Raw genomic sequence first — 18,621 nt, forward strand, 5'->3', positions numbered from 1 at the left:
CACATACACACACTATTGCTGCTTGCACTATTCCCACATTTATTGTGTATTGTACAAACAGTTGTCATATGTGATGTACCCTACTGCTATTTGCACCATTATGCACCATTATACTCTAGATATACATTCCTAACCTGTCTCATACTCTGTATATTGTGGTCTGTATTTATTTTTACTGTATAGCATTGCCTGTAAATTAAATGTATAGTGTCACTATTTTAGGTCTGGAACTTTGAGAGTCACCAACATCCGGCACCAAATTCCTCCTTATTCTGATTCTAATTGTAAGGTTAGTATGATTAATTCAGTGATATAACGAATTATGTTGCCACACTGTATTTCATTATCATATGTATTTCAGCCCAGTCAGTGCAACAACACATGGAACTGAGAGGCACACTGGAGCGTTTATTCACCTGCCAGGCTCATGACATAACAGCTAATGTTTGTGGGAAACGATTGTTGTTCATGTCCATCCGTGTAGCATAGTGTTTTAAGTTGGAAAAGCAGAGAGTGTGAGAGTTAGGCAGATTGGCACATTAAAAGCCACAAGACGAATACTGATGTGAAGATTTTAGGTAGTTTTTCATGATTGAGCTTTGATCATGTGATCATGTGAGTTAGCACAGTGCAGTCAGATCTGGTCCAGAGTCTGATTCTCAGACTGTAAAAAAGTTTAATACTAGGTTTACAGTTTATGGCTAAATAAATATAATACACGTATATGTACTGTGTGTGTGTTTGTGTGTATGTGGTTTAGGACGGAGTGAGCCCTGGGCTGGTCATATCCGTAGTCGGACTCGCCAGATACTCACTAGACTTCAGGCTGGCCAGAGATTTATAGCTGGCTACTGAAGTCAGAGACCCACACAGACCTCTGAGAGACGGTGTGTCCTCTTTACCTAGAAAGGACACACACAGAGATTAACATCTCACCCAGCCACAAATTAATTTAGTTACTCTGCTACTATTTTGGGATGTAATTTGTAATAAAGCAGCACAGCAGTGAGATCTCTTCATCAGATACAAGAATGTAATAAAGAGTGTGATATTAATGCAGAAAAAGTATCTACACACCACTGAGACAGACAGATAAGCAGGACGGAGAAAACAAATCAAAGGATGACAAAAATCCTGTTCCTTCAAAGCTGATGTGCAAGTGCTGATATGAATACACAATGCTTCAAATAAAATACATACACACACACACACACACACACATATATATATATATATATAGCGGTTTATTAGTTACTATGTACACGTTAGACAAGCTAAATAAATCCTAATCTCACTGTATACTTAGATTCATCCACTTTAGGAGGAATCATGTACACTCATGCAATTACACAATCGAACTGTAGCCTCAGATTCTTGTTCCCGGCTGACAGGAAGTGGAATCTTGTAGCTCTTGTAGCTTATTCACTTCACAGTTGCCATGCTGTTCTGCTCAGCACTGATGCAAAGAGTTGTTTTGAGGCTATTTGAGTCATAGCCTTGCTTTCAGCTCTGACCTTCTTTACAAAAAATGCGTTTCTGTTCACAGCAATTCTGTCTACAGTTCTGTGTAAACTCTAGACGCTGCTGTGTGTGAAATAGTTAAGCCAGCCTGTCTGGCACTAACAATCATGCAATGGTTAAAAACACAAAAAGTCACATGTGAAATTCTAATGAAGCTCATGACCTTAATCATCAAAATTTTATGCATGGCAATGCTGCCTCTTTACTGGCTAATGAAACAACCACATGAATGTTACACCTTAACCACTAGGCTACCACATCCCTCAAAACACACACAGACACACACCTTCTCTGTGCCAGGGGGCGAGTCCAGTCTTGCCATCCAGACTGTGTGTGTGCCTGTGTCCCGGCTCCAGGGATGTCTGAGACAGACTCATATCGGCGGATAGCTGGTCCAGACTCGGGAAGCTCTTCCTGTGAATACAAATATGGTTTAGAAATATAGGGCAATCGAGTCCTTGATTATTCTACTAGATTTTGCAGTTGCACAGTTTTAATGGATTTCTGCTTCACCTGCTGAGCAAAAAAAAAACAAAAAAAAAAAACAACATCTCGCCTAGAGACTAATACAGACTACCAATTCGTCAGACAACATCCACTCAGTCTAAGGTACAGGTACTGTAGGAACAGTCACTGTTTAAGTGCACTGTAAATGCGATGTTCAACTACTACTACATTTAAACACCTTTCATCTGTTTTTCCTAAACTACTTGGCTAAATTTTACTTTGGATTAATCGTGTAAAATAAAAAGATTCATAAATATTATATTCTGTATACTTAATTTCAGACACCTGATCTTTATTATTGACTGAAAAAACATCTTGGTGACTCAAAGACCTACTCGATATTTAATGCATAAGTATAAGCAAAAGTATATACACCCAATAGAGTGAGCATCTCTAGTGAATATGGCATTATTTGTTGAAAGTGATTTTGGAAAATAAATACGAATAATACCATAAAGACACACAATATATAGAGACGTACTCTTCCCAGCGTCCCGTGCGCTTCTGGTAGAGTAGGGTGTCCAGAGCGACGGCGTTACTGTCCATGGCACCAGGCGAGGGCCACTGATTGGTCAAGTGAGAGGTGAGCTCCTGTCTGGATCTCAGGTCATGGTTCTTGAGTACAGTTCTGCTGGCGTTTGAAACACAGCCCCACCCAACCCCACCATGAGACATAGTTTTCAGTCACAATAACATTCTTTGTATTTTTTACACAGTAAAAGAGTCTTGAGAAATGACTAAGCTGTAGCCAAGAGCTGTGTGTTCATTTTCTGAAGAAAGAAAGAGGAACTGGAGGTTTTAAAGAGAAAAGGCAAGTGCTAATTATGAAACAGTCACCTACTGTAATTTCAATTTGTCGGCTGCAATCATCAGCGCAAGAGAACACTAAGTGCTCTACTTTGCAGGACATTTTTTTTGACCTTTTTAAAATCGCACAGTGGCTGCTAGCTGAGAGAAGAGAGAAAACTGCCTCAGCAACCGTATGCAAATTGGCCGAAAGTGACCTCGAAGCCACGGCACTATAAATTAGCAACAAAATGCTGCCATCTGCAAGCTTTATTAATAATACAGGACGCCTCTGCAGCTGTAAAGTGCAAAGTTCTCACTGTGCTGGCACATTTGGAGATGCAGACCGAGAGCTACAGAACATCATCATAATTCGAACGATACGTTTGCAGAATGAATAAATAAACCCAGAACATTTAGATGATCTGTAAAGCTGTTGATTCGACTAAATGACCCGAGTCAGTGTGACATAATGCACACTGGAAAAAATTAACACTAATGTGCCTACTGTATATGGAAAATCTGTATTTGTAGAGAGTTCATGTTACGTCAAGGTGAATATAAATTTGCATTAATTTTTTTCCTGATGTCTAATCACTTATTACAGTACATTCTACTGCTTTCCCAGTCTGAGGAAGTTAACAGCTTCAATCACTACCTAATGCATTAGTATTAAGGGAATAGAGACATGTGTTCCAAATAGATAGAAATACAAACAGGAAGTGCACTACATTGATTTTTTTTTTCTTTTTGAACCTGAACCTGAGTGATCAGATATGAAGCTGAATCAATGATCTCATCCGTTAACATGATATTTTACTGCATCCTTAGTACCTGCATGATCAGGTTCATGTTGGTTGTGAATTAGGCCACTCATTTGTTTGTATTTTTAGAAAGAAGAACTGAATTTGTTAGAAAATATTGCAAGCATAACAAAATAACACAATGAATAACTCATCTGTGGAAAAACTCTCACACGGAGCATGGAGCTTTGAGGGGCAGTGATCGCTCAAGTGGTTGGTTGATGATCAAAAGGTCAAGCTTTAAGTACCCCCAAGATGCCACTGTTGGGCAACTGAGAAAGGTCCTTAACCCTTCAGGAGTGTTAAGTGTTAACCTTAGTGTTTTCTCCACAGAATTCATGAGTATAATGTATATATGGTGATAATAAAGAATGAATAGACAGACATATTTCTATTTATGAACTTGAAGTTGAGGAACCATAAGTGGCATAGAAATAAACGCAGCTATTGGACATATTAAGCAAAAATCAAACCTTAATAAATGTACAGTAATAATTCATTACACTTTTACTCATTACACCCCCTCCCTGTCTCTTTCCTTCTCTCTCTCTCTCTCTCTCTCTCGTATTTCATTCCTCCTCTCCTCTCCTCCTCATTCGCCAATCCATCACTCTGTCCTCCCTTCCGCAATGCCTTCACCAAGCCAACTCACTGATGAGAGGTTGATTACTCAGCACTTTTATCTTAATGAGATGAAAGCAGGATGCTGCTCCTTGCTGTGTGTTGGGATACATTCCTGATGAAGTAAACATGATAAAGGACAGAAAATTATGCTAAACGAATGCAATCCGAACAGGCGAAGCTACATGCTAATTATCCTTGCCATCTAAAAGATTTAAGAGGAGACACCCTACACTTGAAATTGCATTAATCTACCAAATTGAACTTTATAATGATTTGTTGTGGCAGCTATTCTGGGACTGAGCAAAAGCAGAGGAAAAAAGATCTTCTGGGTTATCAGTGTGAGTATATATTTATACACACTCACACACACACACCACGCCTCCTTCACAGGCACTGATTAGCACAGAGGCCACGCCTCCTTCATTGGGATTGATTAGCACAGAGGCCACGCCTCCTTCTCTGGGAGTGATTAGGACAGAGGCCACAACTGATTTTTAAAGCTTTGCATGTACTCACAGCTGGTCCTGCAGCTCCAAGATGATGAACTCCAGCTGTTCTTTCTCCAGTTTATGGCTAATGCTGGTTTCAGCAAAACGCTGCAGTAAAGCTTTGTTTTGGGAGACGGACTCTGAGAGCTGAGCCTCTCTCAGACGCACCAACTCCTCCAGATAACCCTAAACACACACAAACACACACACAGTAAATATATAGTTACACTTCCGGTTTTGTTATTTCCTCTGCAAAAAGTCTAGGTTTTTATTCAGTAGATGATATAAAACACAAACATCAATGCATCATATAAAGTTGATCAGCTGCAAATAGACTGGATTAAATTCTACAACATGTACACACTTGCCTTTTGTTCCAGCACCACTCTGTATTTCTGCTCCACTCTTTTACACTTGCTGTACCAGCTGCTCAGGTCCGTGCTCAAGCAGGCGGCCATGTTTGTTTCCGGAGTGCTGGCCTCGCTGCCACTGCTACCCAGAGTCCTCATCTCCTCCTCGTCACTGCTGATGCTGTCTGAGCTGAGAAACATGCAGAAATGTTTAAATCATTTCCAACATGGTATGTTATTACAATTATTTGTTTGCAGGTGTATTTGAGTGTTCAGCCTTACGTTTGTGTGAACTTGAGGTAAGGTGTGTAGTCAATAACAGCAGGACAGCTTCCATCCAAACTCTCACCCTTCAGACAAAAACTGACAAAGCGCAGAAAATTTAGCCTTATTTACAGGTGTATTATGAATCTGTCTAGACTAGAATACTGACAAAGTTTATTTTCCAGTATTATCAACTAATATTCCACAAATATTTTATCCATTTTCCTTATTTTTCAGATAATGTGAAAAAAAGTCTATACATTTTCAATCACACATTTTGTTTTAAACCTAAAGGCTGATTTGGAGAACAGGATTAGGGGCTGTGTGTGCATGTGTGTGTGTGCGTGTGTGTGTCTGTGTATGTGTGTGTCTGTGTTTCTACGGTAAGTGGAATCATTAACATCCTCTCTGACTGATGCATGGCTAAATGTCAATAGAACCCCACAGAGAGAGAGAGAGAGAACAAGTGTGTGGGAGAGAGAGAGAGAGAGAGAGCGGCATAGATAGAGAGAGAAAGATGTCTACCTGAAATCAATAGCATTTAGTCCAATAAGAGTATCTGCCAGCACACCAGCTTCCTCTCCCATCACTATCGCACCATCCTCATAAAACCTTCTGGTAATCATCAGCGCATGTACAAACACACAAACAACTCATTACCATCATCATCGTCGTCATCATCGTCAGATGCACCATTATTGATGCTTATGTTAACATATATATATATACATATATATATATATATATATATATATATATATATATATATACATATATATATATATATATAAACTTAACATGCATGATTTGGACAGACGTTTTGTTGTATTGTTTTTTTTTGTACAAAAAGTAGTAGCAGGTATATTGTTTGGAGAGAGAGAGAGAGAGAGAGAGAGAGAGAGAAAATATGTCTATAAAAAAACCTTGTGGTTTTGAAGTCTCTCAAGGCAGCAGATATATATTCAGAGAGCCGTTTCTCCATCAAGGCAACTCTGATCCAGGCTCGACCCTGGGAAAGATGGATGGATGGATGGATGGATGGATGGATTGATGGACAGAAAGTGAGAGAGAGAGATATGGAGAGCGAAAGATAAATAAAGAAATGGAGAGAGGCACAGAGACACAAAAATGAATTGAGACGTGCATAGATGGAAGCAGAAATGGAAGGGGGGAGAGAAAAATAGATAGATAGAGAGAGGGAGAGAAAGAGAGGAAGTACTGTTATTTCAATTTGAAAGTTTGTAGTATTTTATAAAAGAATTGTTTTTGCATGAAACAGACCTGCTCATTATTCCAGTTCCATATAGTGTGTGTGTGTATGTGTGTGTGTGTGTGTGTGTGTGGGGTGGGGTTGGGGGTTGGGGGGTGTCCTTACCTTGGCTCTGGAACTGCGTACATTCTCCATGCTCTCAATGCTCGGGATGCAGCCGTGAGGGACTTTGCTACAGGCCACACGCACATAATCCCAAAAACTGCGTGGACTCTCATAGCCAAACCAAGTGATCTGTCCTGCACATAATAATACAAAGAGACGAGAGAAAAGAGAGAAAACATGAGAGAGAATTAAAGTGAGAGAAAAGACTAGAAAAGACACATAAGAAAAACCCAAAACATTGTTCTCTATCCTGCAGCTCCAGATTTTTTCGGACAACGAATTTCATGCTCTGCCACGTGATTGGTTGATTGGATAACGTGCAGGTTTTATTATAATAATAATAATTGAATTGAATCTATGTTCAAAATCTAAAAACATACCACATTTAAAATGACAAAAAACACAAAAGTTCTGCAATTCTAGAGACAAAATCCTATAATCTATCCTCTTTTTTTTCCTTTCTGCATTTTTGCAAGTCACTGGATGCTGTGTGCTGCGGCTCCTACTGCCAGAAAACGAATGAAGAAAAATGAGACGGTGTGCTTGCTTCTACATTATAACACCAGAAGAAAACTAATGGATTTTACTGACAGCTGTTTCTCAGGTGTCTAATGACATCTAATGGAAACTATTTGTTGTAATGGGAAATTTTGCACCGTATTTACACCGTATGTGCAGAAAAGGAACAATTTCCGCTGTGAACCTCGAGTCACTTAACGTCTTTTTTGTCTTTGACAAACAGTAAGCACTAAGTGAGAGACAGGCTTGAAAATGTTAACTTCACTTTAAGGTGAAGTTTATAATTTCCTGCAAAATTATTATTGTTATACATGTCCAGGGTGTCCCCCTGCCTTGTGTGACCCTGTGTAGGCTAAGAGGCTCAGATAATGGATGAATGGACAGATGGATATGATCATTGCATGGTCAACTGCTACAGGTATCCAGCATGCACCTTGATGGACCTGACGCCTTATTATGCCCCATTGTTACGTTTCACGCCTGTATGGGGTTGGGTTTGACGTTATAGTGCTCAGTGTATGTGAATAGCCTGAAAGTAGTTCCACGGTCATACCTTTGAGCCGATGGCTGAGGATCTGCTCCAGAATGGAGACAAAATTGATGAACTCTGGTGATGTATCATCTATCGTTTCGTAACAAGACCGGTCGATCAGCGTTTTCACGGAGAACCTGCAGAGACACGTGTTGAAAAGTGAATTCTGTTTCTAACAAGGCTGGATGCTGTATATTACAGGTCATGCTGACACCCTGTGAAGGTGAAACTTGTTTCAGAAGCTGAAAAAACCTCCATGTAAAGAATGGACAAATCGGAAGTGGCAGGCAGCAAGGAGACTTCGTGTATAAAATGACTTGCTGACTGGTAATCAACGGTCCATACACAATCCACAACATTAAAATCTTTGTAATGATTATGAAATTGTTTCTCTAAAAGGTACGTTCGCATATTCAGTGATTTTATTACCGGTTGCCATAGTAATAATGTCAGTGACACAGATAGCATTTTAAATCGTTTCTTGCTGCTAAGATGAAACGTTCAGGAGGGAGATTTAGTATTTGTATTTATCTAAAATTCAGCATCATATCATATCATCTACTGGCTTTACGCCTATTGGTGGTCGCTGCACCGGGTCACTCCTCATTTTATAAAGTAAAACTTTTCTGTGATGCTGGACACACCCACATCTAGTCGCCATCGGTTGCTGTCGCTCATGTCGCCAGACGTCGACAACTCTCATTAAAAATGTATGATCTCTGGTCACGTCTGAATGTGAACTAGTTCATCATCAAGGTACTTTATTACGTTAGGTGCCACTTTTTCACCACCTTAAATAGATTTTCGAATCAAAACATGAGACTCTGCATCTCATTGATGCTCGTATTGGGGAATATTGGGCCTATTTTTGTATTTATGTATTGCAATTATTGATGCAACTGATCAAGGACACAAAACTCAAAAAAAATGCTCCTATCTAAACTTCCAGTTTAAACCTGGGTGAAAGTAAACACCACCTTAACCCTAGATACAAGTAAAAGATAAATAAGAAACCTTTACAATTAAAAGAATATGAGACAGATCTAAGTCTACACACCAAACACTGACACTAGCAAGTGAATGTAAGATCTGGAGAAATTGTAAGACCTGGAGAAGAAAAAAAAAAAAAAAGCAATCATGCACCAAATGTCTAACAATGCAAATCATCATCCAGTGTATAAAGATACTGCATGGAGGCAGAGAAAATAGGTTTCTTTTCATAGCTCTGGCTTTGAAGCTGAAAGGAAAGAAGAATCAGTAACATAACCCAGGGATTTGGATGCGTCTTGTACTTGCAAGTAATTCAATAGTCAAACTATTATAATCGAACAAATATAAATGCAAAATCATGAAAAGAAAATCTATTGCAATCCAGAGGGATTTTAAAAGTGAATACAGATACGACATGATTGGTTTGTTTTTATAGCCTGAAGCAGAACATCTTCCCTAATAATACACAGTGTTGAACACACAGATAATACAATGTACTACATCCAACAGGAATCAAGGCCGAGGCAGAGATATTGGTTTGAGGCTGTGATTTTCAAAAAGTCCCAGGCGGTGTGTGATGGATTTTTTTTTTTATTTAGTCATATAGTGGAATTTAATTTATTATATTGAATATTGAGTTATTTTTTTATTGATCTGTCACTTGAATGGAAGAGGTTTAATACAAACTTGAAGAAAAGTCAGCCTATGGCTTTAAAACATCAGCTTGGGCCTGATTGTGACCGAGTCCTCTAACCGTGTTAGGAGCTGGGCCGGTGGCAGCAGTGGGCAAAGTTGGGTCTTGGAACTGGAGTCGGGGTTGGGGCCACTACCACTGATTGCCCACCTGTTATTTATACCAGCCCACACTAATATATTTGACTGGATCTGGCCCTGGTTAGGAGTCCACAAAAGGTCTGAAAACCCCATAGTAAATAAGTAAAGTATTTTCTTGTCATTGTATACAATTCTCTCAGACAGCAACAACATTTAAACATTGCACACTGAAACAAATATAAATGGAGAAATTAAAAAAAAAAAAAAAGAGAGACAATGTAAAATATACACTTCATTTTATATAATAATAATAATAATAATAATAATAATAATAATAATCTATATTTTCTATAGCACCTTTAAAAGTACATCTCAAAGCGCTCAAAGCAAATAAAACAACAAAAATACACCACATAATATAAAGATTCAAATTAAAGCAACAAAAATAGACTATAAAATAAGCACTATGTAAAATTACAATTAGTCAATTAAAAGCTACCCTAAAAAAATTAGTTTTAAGCTGAGATTTAAAAATGCCAAGAATGCCAATATAAGTGTAATGCCTTGCTTCTTGAAATGTATATTGAGACATCTGTATGACAATGAGTTTGTAGTAAGGTTCATGTAATGACAGAACACCTTAAATATATCAGAAATATCTTTAACAGCTCTGTTATCTGACGGAGAAGAACTCAGGATGTTACTGCAATATACTCAGGTATGAACTGTGGATAATAATCCTAAACATTTTCCAGAAAATAAAGGACCCTTCGTTGTATGAACAAATAAAAAGCACAGCTTTCAAATGTCATTCATACGGACAGTGCTGAAATTTAACATCATATTATCAAGATCTGCAGGAAAGCCTCTGGAGACTGGGTCAGAAAGAGGGGTTTTATTTATAGCGAGCAGAGTGCTCGAGATCGGAGGCTTTCTGTTTGTTCTTCACAGCAAATCTCTCTCACTTATTCTCTTACACACACACACACACACACACACACGTTATTGAGACATCCAGCATGATCAAGGTTGACTAACAGACAGGCTACAGTCTTTTTCCATGACGTCTATCTTGCATCATCGGTGCTTCTCAACATCCTTGTTAAAAAAAAAATAAACGTTTCAAAGTGTGAGTGTGTTTTATTTCAGGTTGCAGAGAGAAAGAGAAAGAGCACTATAGTGCAAATTCAGCTTAGAAGAGCGTAATGAAGCGTAAACCATGACACAGTGTATGTGGAGTGTTGTAAGAAAAAGCTACACAACGATCCAACAACTGGATGTTGAGATTGGTTATAGTGCCTCAGAGCACTCACATAGTGTTGATTAACCTTCTGTTACAGCGTTTTTGACGATAATGCTGGCAGTAAAGGAAATCACAGGTTTTCGTTAAAGCTCTCAATCTGTTGTTCTCGTTTCTGTAGTAAAAGCTATCGTTTCTATAGAAACAGCTAGTATTATCGTCTGTATAGCAAAAGCTCAATCACAGGTAGATGCTCCATGTACTCGGTGTCTAATAATAAACCGATTAAGGAAAAAAAAAAAAGGAAGAAAGAAAGAAAGAAAGCCGCAAGGAGAGCTGCAATTCTCAGAGCCATATGTTGGACACAGAGATGCCTGCTGTGACTCTGTCCCCACTGTGAATCTCTCTTTTATACACAACCGGATACATTGCTTTAAATCCAATTGACTGAAATTTCGAGGAATAGCTTTCTGTATCTCCGATCATGAATGGTTAGATTATGGCTTTTTATAATGGCTCTTATAAGAAGTCTTAAGAGAATAGGTTTTGCAATAAACGTAAAAAAAACCCATATATGACATGCCATTTTTTAATTAATCAATAAAAGAACAGATTATTTTGAAATTACAGCAAGTCTGTGTTTTAGTCCTTATTCTTACAGGTCATTTAAAGTAAATTAGTCTCTGTAGATGAATAAATGATGTAATGAGTTTTTATTTCCGGACAAAAAACTAAACACCAGATCCGTATTCAAATACTGTAACTAACCACGTAGCATGAGAGGGATACATTCATTCATTCATTCATTTTCTACCGCTTATCCGAACTACCTCGGGTCACGGGGAGCCTGTGCCTATCTCAGGCGTCATCGGGCATCAAGGCGAGAGGGATACAGCAGGAAACAAATTGGCACAACACTTCATTTTTTTTGTACATTAAATAAACTGGATTGGAAGTTAAACTGGAATAAAATGTGAACAATAACTGTTGTTGTCTGTGAATAGTGTTGGATCTGTGCTGAACTCGGAAATTGTGCTGACCTGTTAGTTCGTCAGGGGCTCTCAGTTGCTTAATTCCATTCAACTACAAACTGTTGTAGAAAGGAAATTATTGACATTTATATTATTTCCTGTCCAGTGTCACCCAATTCACCAAGGTTTCTTCCTCCTAGGGATAGATGTTAGAGATAAATAGTCATTAAATTTTAAACTTAAAATTCTGTTTGTAGACTTTGAGCCAATGTGAATTGTTAAAAGCGCTATACAAAAATAGATTTTTTTTTTTTAAAATGTATTTATTTTAAGCAGTATTCAGTAAGTTTCTGGTAGAAGTATGATACATATGACAAATTTGGAATAGAAAACATACAGTATTTAACAAGCACGGACATATTAATGAATGAAATACTATTTCAATACTTTCATGTACTCAATACACTGATCATATTTTCCTGAGAGGAAATTAATAGGGAAATCATTTAAGACCTTTTGTACCACCTGCCTTTATCAAAAGTAATTACTGTGAAATGGATTTTCGTTCTTCACGCTCTGTGCTAGTTGCTTTCCGAAACCCTTTGCACACAGCAGCTGGGTTCTACAGATGGGAGGTAAAATGACATTTCACTGCTAATTTCTCATGTGACATTTCCCTTCTCTGAACCAGCAAAGCATCTAGATCAATTAATAAGTGACAGAAAATAGGCCAGACTCTATGTACTATGTACTGAGTCTACGTACATACACACACAGACAAAATTGTTGGTACCACTCCATTAAGGAAAGAAACCCACAATTCAAAAGCAATGTCTGACTTTTATTAGTCAATTTTCAATACATTTTTATTTATTATTACTTTTGTCAGTTTCAAGTTATTGAAGTGACCATTGTGGGTTTTTCTATTTAAGTCAGGGATTCTAGCTTTGGTTTTGGTGGATCAAGCCCTAGGGTTTAAGCCCAAGCCCAAGCCCCAAGATCAAGCTGCAACTGTTGGGCCCTTGAGAAGGCCCTTAACCCTCACTGCTCCAGTGGTGCTGGATCATGACTGACCCTGTGCTCTGACCCCAAGCTCCAAAATTGGGATATGTGCTGAATGTATATGTGACAAATTTTGTAGCATTTATGACCCAAACAGAATGTTTAAAACCGAAAGGACAGCAAAGTTTGCAAGTCACATTAAAAACTGATTAGAAGACCGAGTCCATGCCTGTAGTCTTATTTATAGCAGTAAACTATTCACTAAAAAAAGTTAACCATTAAAAGTTAACCGTTGTCACCATACGGCCATATTGCAAACTGTAGTCTAATACCGCTGATCAGAACATGTGATTACGAGTCTAAATAATGTGACTTGTAGAAACTCAGCTGTTTATATTTAGTGTCAAGTGATGCCTTGTGCAGTGTCGTTTGAAGCAGGATAATCCTTGGTGGCAGGGTGCCAGCTAAAATGTGCGCTAATGTCAGACATCACCGGGAGACTCAGCAGGAGCACCTCGTTGTGTAGGCCACAAGATGACACATTAGCAGTAGTTTCTCCTCTGTGGTGAAACAGAACGAAGGAATAAGAGGATAAACAAATAGGCCTGCCACATGCTTTAAATGAAATCAGCAGGATTTTACAATATTATCAATAGCAAAGAAAAATGTTTAGCTTGAAAGGAATCTTGTCAGGGATTAGATTAAAGATTCTTGTCATCAAGTCTTTTATAAATCAGAAATAGAAGACTTTAATCAGTCAATTTTTGCACAAATTAGCTCCTCATCTGCACACGGAGTTTTAAATATAATTAGCTCTTGCTGATCTAGCTAGCTAGCTAACATTTACTCTTAAAGCTAATTAAAGTTCACTTCCCAGAAGAATGCTAGACCTAGCTAGTTAACCTGACTGGATTTTTGCATATTGAAGGATTCTGTGATATTAAAATAACAGATAACAAACAATACAGTCTGGAAAAAGCCATTGTAAGTCAATGGAGCTGAATTTGGGAGTTTTTCTGCCAATGATATACAAACATACACATACATGACATGTCAAATCTTTTTATTTTTAACAAAAGCAGAATTTAAAACAGTTTGCCTAAAGGCGACTCAAACCCATGTGTAATTTTTTTTCATGTCAGTTCCGAAACGTCTACCACTTGGACCGAAATCAAGACTAATAAGAAACCCTCGTTGGCACAAAATTATTTTTCAGTGGATTATAAGGACAAAAGTGTGATCGCCACGGAGTTGCAGCATCCAGTTCTGTGTCACACACACACACACACACACACACACCCCTACCTGGTGGTCCATTTACATACACAAATCTACACAGCAAACAAGACTCACAGGAATGTATGTATCTATGTATGTACATACACACACACACAAACATACACAGTGGTGAATCCACACTCACACATATCAAAATACACATGCAACCTTTCACAATGGTTCATCTACACACTCACACACCCACTCTCACACACACCCACTCTCTCTCTCTCTCTCTCTCTCTCTCTCTCTCCCCCTCACACACACACACTCACTCACACACAAACCCACCCACACACATACCCCTACACAGTGGTTCATCTACACTCCCACACACGTATGGAAACATGTACACATGTGGACAAATTTGTTGGTACCCTTCCATTAAGCCAGTTTCTCAAACACTGACCAAATTCATAAGGCACAATAGTCATCAGTACTGCGTCCTACATCCAGCCTCTAAACTTGTTTCCTTGTACAGCATCATGCTGTGCCGAGGTGCACAACTTTCAAGACGAGAGTAATGTTAATGCTCAAGGCCATCAAGTTGATTAAAGATCATTGTGGCATGCTTGTACACACACACACACACACACACACACACGCATACAGCAATTTGATCACTTCAACTCACCAGTGATTGCATTACATTTTAAAAACAAGTAAAAACAAAATACTGTGTGCAAAGAAAAAAAAAGCTCTCTCATCCACATTTCCAGTCCAGATCAATTCTAAACTTCAGGGGGAAAAAAATTCCAGTTTCCACTTTGGGTTTAAATCTGAATACAGACACAAATAACTGAAGCACTAAACAGATACACAAAAACAGATAGGGTCACTGCAGGACATCCATACTCTTAATGCATTGTGTGTTGTTGCTGTAATGATATGGTCTGTTTCTCTCCCCATAGCCTCACTAATTGCCCCTAGGGAATAAACAGCACACACTCCACTTAATGTAATTCTAATTATACACAAGCAACACACATAATAGGTCTATTGGCTCATGCAAATTAAAGAAAGAAAGAAAGAAAGAAAGAAAGAAAGAAAGAAAGAAACTGAGGAATTAGTTCATTGTTTTTCTAACAAATTAAATAAATAAATACATACATACAACAAAACCGTAGACATGAAGAAATAGCAGCTTTTGTCACATTTGCATAAAAATGACGTGATGCAATTGTGTCGCTGCGGTTGCCAGACCCAGCCTAAATCCTCTTTATTCAGGATTTTTATTTCTTTATCTCTTTATTTTAATGATTTTGACGGATAAAATCATGCAAACACATTATATGCTTATAAACTGCACAGCTTATGTGTTTACCCACCTCCCTTTTAATCAAGCGTTTATTAAATCTGATTAACACTTTATTAAGTCTTTAGTTCTGTGCACGGGAATGCAAATATTTCCATTTTTAATTACCCCTTGAACTTGATATGCATTTTAAAAAATATTTTTTATATCACTGTATATATTACCATCCTGGTAAAAACAAACAAACAAAAAAAAAACACCCTGTCTCTGATGAATGATTCCAGAGCAGGAAATATAAATCTGGCAACCCAGTCTGACTGTTTGTGTGCGGCGCGCTTTTTACACGCTTTCACTGAGCCAGGCTTTGCAAAAGCAAAATGCTGATTCAGTGGCTGTGTTTGAGATCACAAAATAAGCTCAGCATAGAAGGAAGGAACACGAATGCAACTAAATGCATAGATATAAATAAAGAAATAAATAAATAACCTTTGCGCTATTTCCAGTCTGCTGCAGAGCAAAACAATTTAAATGTAGCAAGATGGAGTAAGAATCTCTAATAGCGATCAGATTAAATCAGGTACGGATTTAAAAAAAAAAAAAAAAGTGCACTATGCTGATGCTGGTGTAAATTTGCACAATGATGATTAATCATCAGTGTAATGAATCGCACCAGCGCGTGAGCGCGCGCGCATCTTACCTGCACACGGTGATTAAATTCCGCCTCTCCACGGCTCCGTTCCTCGCGGTGGCTTTCTTCCGAGCCCCGTTAAACCCTAGGCTCGGGGATGCCATGCCTGCTTTCTGTGCAGTCCTCTGTTATAGCTCTCTATCTATCTATCTATCCCACAAGGATTTTTTTTGTCCTGTCCTCCTCACGAAGCCAGGCGTCTTTAAAGCGTCACGGAGGCGTGTTACACAAATCAGAAGGATTACCTCGGCTGCGTCCCAATCTCACGTCACCGTAGTCTACTAAGCAGCGCGTGGAAATACTCCGCGACATATGGTAACCATGGTAACCGACGTGCAGCCCTGCATCTTTCATCGGTCACGTGCGCACTGTTACTACTGTGAACTGTAACGTCTATCTTCAGTAATTACATATCTTTTATATGAGTTTGCATTTATTTCTTTGGGTCTTTTAACTTTTAAGGTGGTTTCACGTGCATCGTTGATACAAACACTTTCAGGATGTGGTGTTATAGGAGAAATGGCATACATTTGTGTGTGATGCATTACTATTTTATTTTGCCAATTTACTCAAGGTCAGAAACGCCTCAGTGAGAGATGTTTGAAGCGAGAGAAGCTGGTTCGAGCTACCCGAGAAGGTAAAAACAACGCAGTGTAACTCTTTACAACCGTGTGAGATGAAAATCATCTCAGCATTTTAGACCTTGCCAGTTTGTCAACAAAGCACTGGAATCTGAGGTAAGAACAGGCACCAGTTCACCAAAATCCTGTCACATCCCTGTTCTTGGACGGTGGGTCTATAAGACAGATCTTTCTTTTACCATAACAATTTTCCAATGAAAATTCCACAATTTTCCAATGAATCACATCATCTTCAGTAACTGCTTCATGCTGACCAGGATCACGGCAGTCTATAATAGGAGGAAGAATGGGAAGAAGCATCACACTATCTCCATTTATTTCTATTTTTTTTTTTTAAGAATAATATCTTAACTGGGGGGCACGGTGGCTTAGTGGTTAGCACGTTTGCCTCACACCTCCAGGGTTGGGGGTTCGATTCCCGCCTCCGCCTTGTGTGTGTGGAGTTTGCATGTTCTCCCCGTGCCTCGGGGGTTTCCTCCGGGTACTCTGGTTTCCTCCCCCGGTCCAAAGACATGCATAGGTTGATTGGCATCTCTGGAAAATTGTCCGTAGTGTGTGATTGCATGAGTGAATGAGAGTGTGTGTGTGTGCCCTGGGATGGATTGGCACTCCGTCCAGGGTGTATCCTGCCTTGATACCCAATGACGCCTGAGATAGGCACAGGCTCCCCTTGACCCGAGGTAGTTCGGATAAGCGGTAGAAAATGAATGAATGAATGAATGAATATCTTAACTGTTTATCGTTCACTTTATTGTTGAGGAATATTCAGGAAGCAAGTTAGTTCCTGTTACGTCTTTAAACATTGTAATGAGCAGGTAACCTTCGTCATTGGACAAGGATAGAAGCTTTCTGTTTGATAACATCTTAAGACTTGAAGCAGAGTTTCTTATTCAAACACACATTTAGTGCTGGATTAATTTGTTGGTTTGGACTGAAGTTGTGCAAATTAAAGTGAGCTTCACAAAGGACTAAATATATGTACATTTCACCAAACCAACACAATGGCTCAATCACATACATTTGTCTTGGGGAGGTAACAAGCATTGAGACTATCTAGTTCAGAATATGAGAGTTATCTATAGATTATTTCCAAAAAACTGCAAACGCTAGTAATATTGGAATATTAAAACATGACACTATTTGGTTTTGTTACTGTTGTGTTTTTTTAACAGGATATTTCTCAAAACACATTTTTCACAATTTATGTTCTACAACACTTGTTTAAAATTATTGGCACGCCTGTAATTCTATAATTAATATTTCCTGTAGCCTTCTCCAGAGAAAATTAGAAAAAAAGTAAAAACTGGGGGTGTCCTGACTCTGTATAAGACTTCAAATATAGCACGATGTTCAGTCGTTATTTCACCATCTGTTCATCATATATATTGTGTATTTATAAAATTGTGCCTTCATTCATATAGCTTTCATTAGACTAACTACAACTGCAAAAGATGATGTGGAGGTTTTAGTTATCTGATGTTCCACTTTCATTTCGCCTCTTAGAAAATAACTAAAGAAGTCGTGGCTCAGTACTTAATGCTTTGATCTGCTGAAGGTTTAAATACAACTCCAAGCATTTCCAAAGTACCACAGTTGAGTCCTTGAGCAAGACCCTTACTCAAGTGCTCAGTTTACTGTCTAAGTCGTTTTGGATAAATGCAAACTCTGCACTTGTGACTCACAGTGCACTTAGTACTGTGTGGATGTGTGGACAAATGCCAAAAATGTTTGCTTTAACTCATGCTTTTATATAAGAAAAAGATTCTTTATATAATTATCTTTACCATAGTGACCTCTGGTGGCATGTGTGAATTTAACAATTCAAGTCACCTCGATTCAATTTATTTAGTACTGTTAACATTCATTCATTCATTCATTCTCTACCGCTTATCCGAACTACCTCGGGTCACGGGGAGCCTGTGCCTATCTCAGGCGTCATCGGGCATCAAGGCAGGATACACCCTGGACGGAGTGCCAACCCATCGCAGGGCACACACACACACACACTCTCAT

The 18,621-nt window shown here is 38.6% G+C and overlaps 1 protein-coding gene across 2 annotated transcripts; it reads right to left on the bottom strand.

Annotated features, from left to right (window-relative positions):
• Window positions 1-468: 468 nt before the first annotated feature.
• Window positions 469-16,108, bottom strand: rundc3b (RUN domain containing 3b). 2 transcript variants are annotated; one of them, XM_060861575.1, is made up of 11 exons: window positions 15,977-16,108; window positions 7,791-7,906; window positions 6,719-6,852; window positions 6,267-6,352; window positions 5,869-5,958; window positions 5,362-5,442; window positions 5,098-5,269; window positions 4,758-4,915; window positions 2,510-2,659; window positions 1,808-1,935; window positions 469-902 (listed from the first exon to the last, which is right to left on the bottom strand). In XM_060861575.1, exons 1-11 carry the CDS (start codon window positions 16,069-16,071, stop codon window positions 757-759), a joined length of 1,356 nt encoding a protein of 451 aa, XP_060717558.1. In that variant the 5' UTR covers window positions 16,072-16,108; the 3' UTR covers window positions 469-756. The 2 variants fall into 2 exon arrangements, with proteins under 2 accessions (XP_060717558.1, XP_060717559.1); XM_060861576.1 differs by having other exon boundaries at window positions 473-902; window positions 2,510-2,656.
• Between the last annotated feature and the right edge of the window lie 2,513 nt (window positions 16,109-18,621).

Source organism: Tachysurus vachellii, chromosome 25 (assembly GCF_030014155.1).
Source record: "Tachysurus vachellii isolate PV-2020 chromosome 25, HZAU_Pvac_v1, whole genome shotgun sequence".
Taxonomy (NCBI): Eukaryota; Metazoa; Chordata; class Actinopteri; order Siluriformes; family Bagridae; genus Tachysurus; species Tachysurus vachellii.

Bases quoted from the DNA above. Each gene is read 5' to 3' on its own strand.
- rundc3b (XM_060861575.1), bottom strand. From the start codon at position 16,071: ATGGCATCCCCGAGCCTAGGGTTTAACGGGGCTCGGAAGAAAGCCACC. The intron at 4,916-5,097 runs GCAAGTGTGTAC...GTGTGTGTTTAG, and splicing joins GAGTGGTGCTGGAACAAAAG to GGTTATCTGGAGGAGTTGGT. The intron at 903-1,807 runs GTGTGTGTCTGT...TGTCCTTTCTAG, and splicing joins CGCCCCCTGGCACAGAGAAG to GTAAAGAGGACACACCGTCT.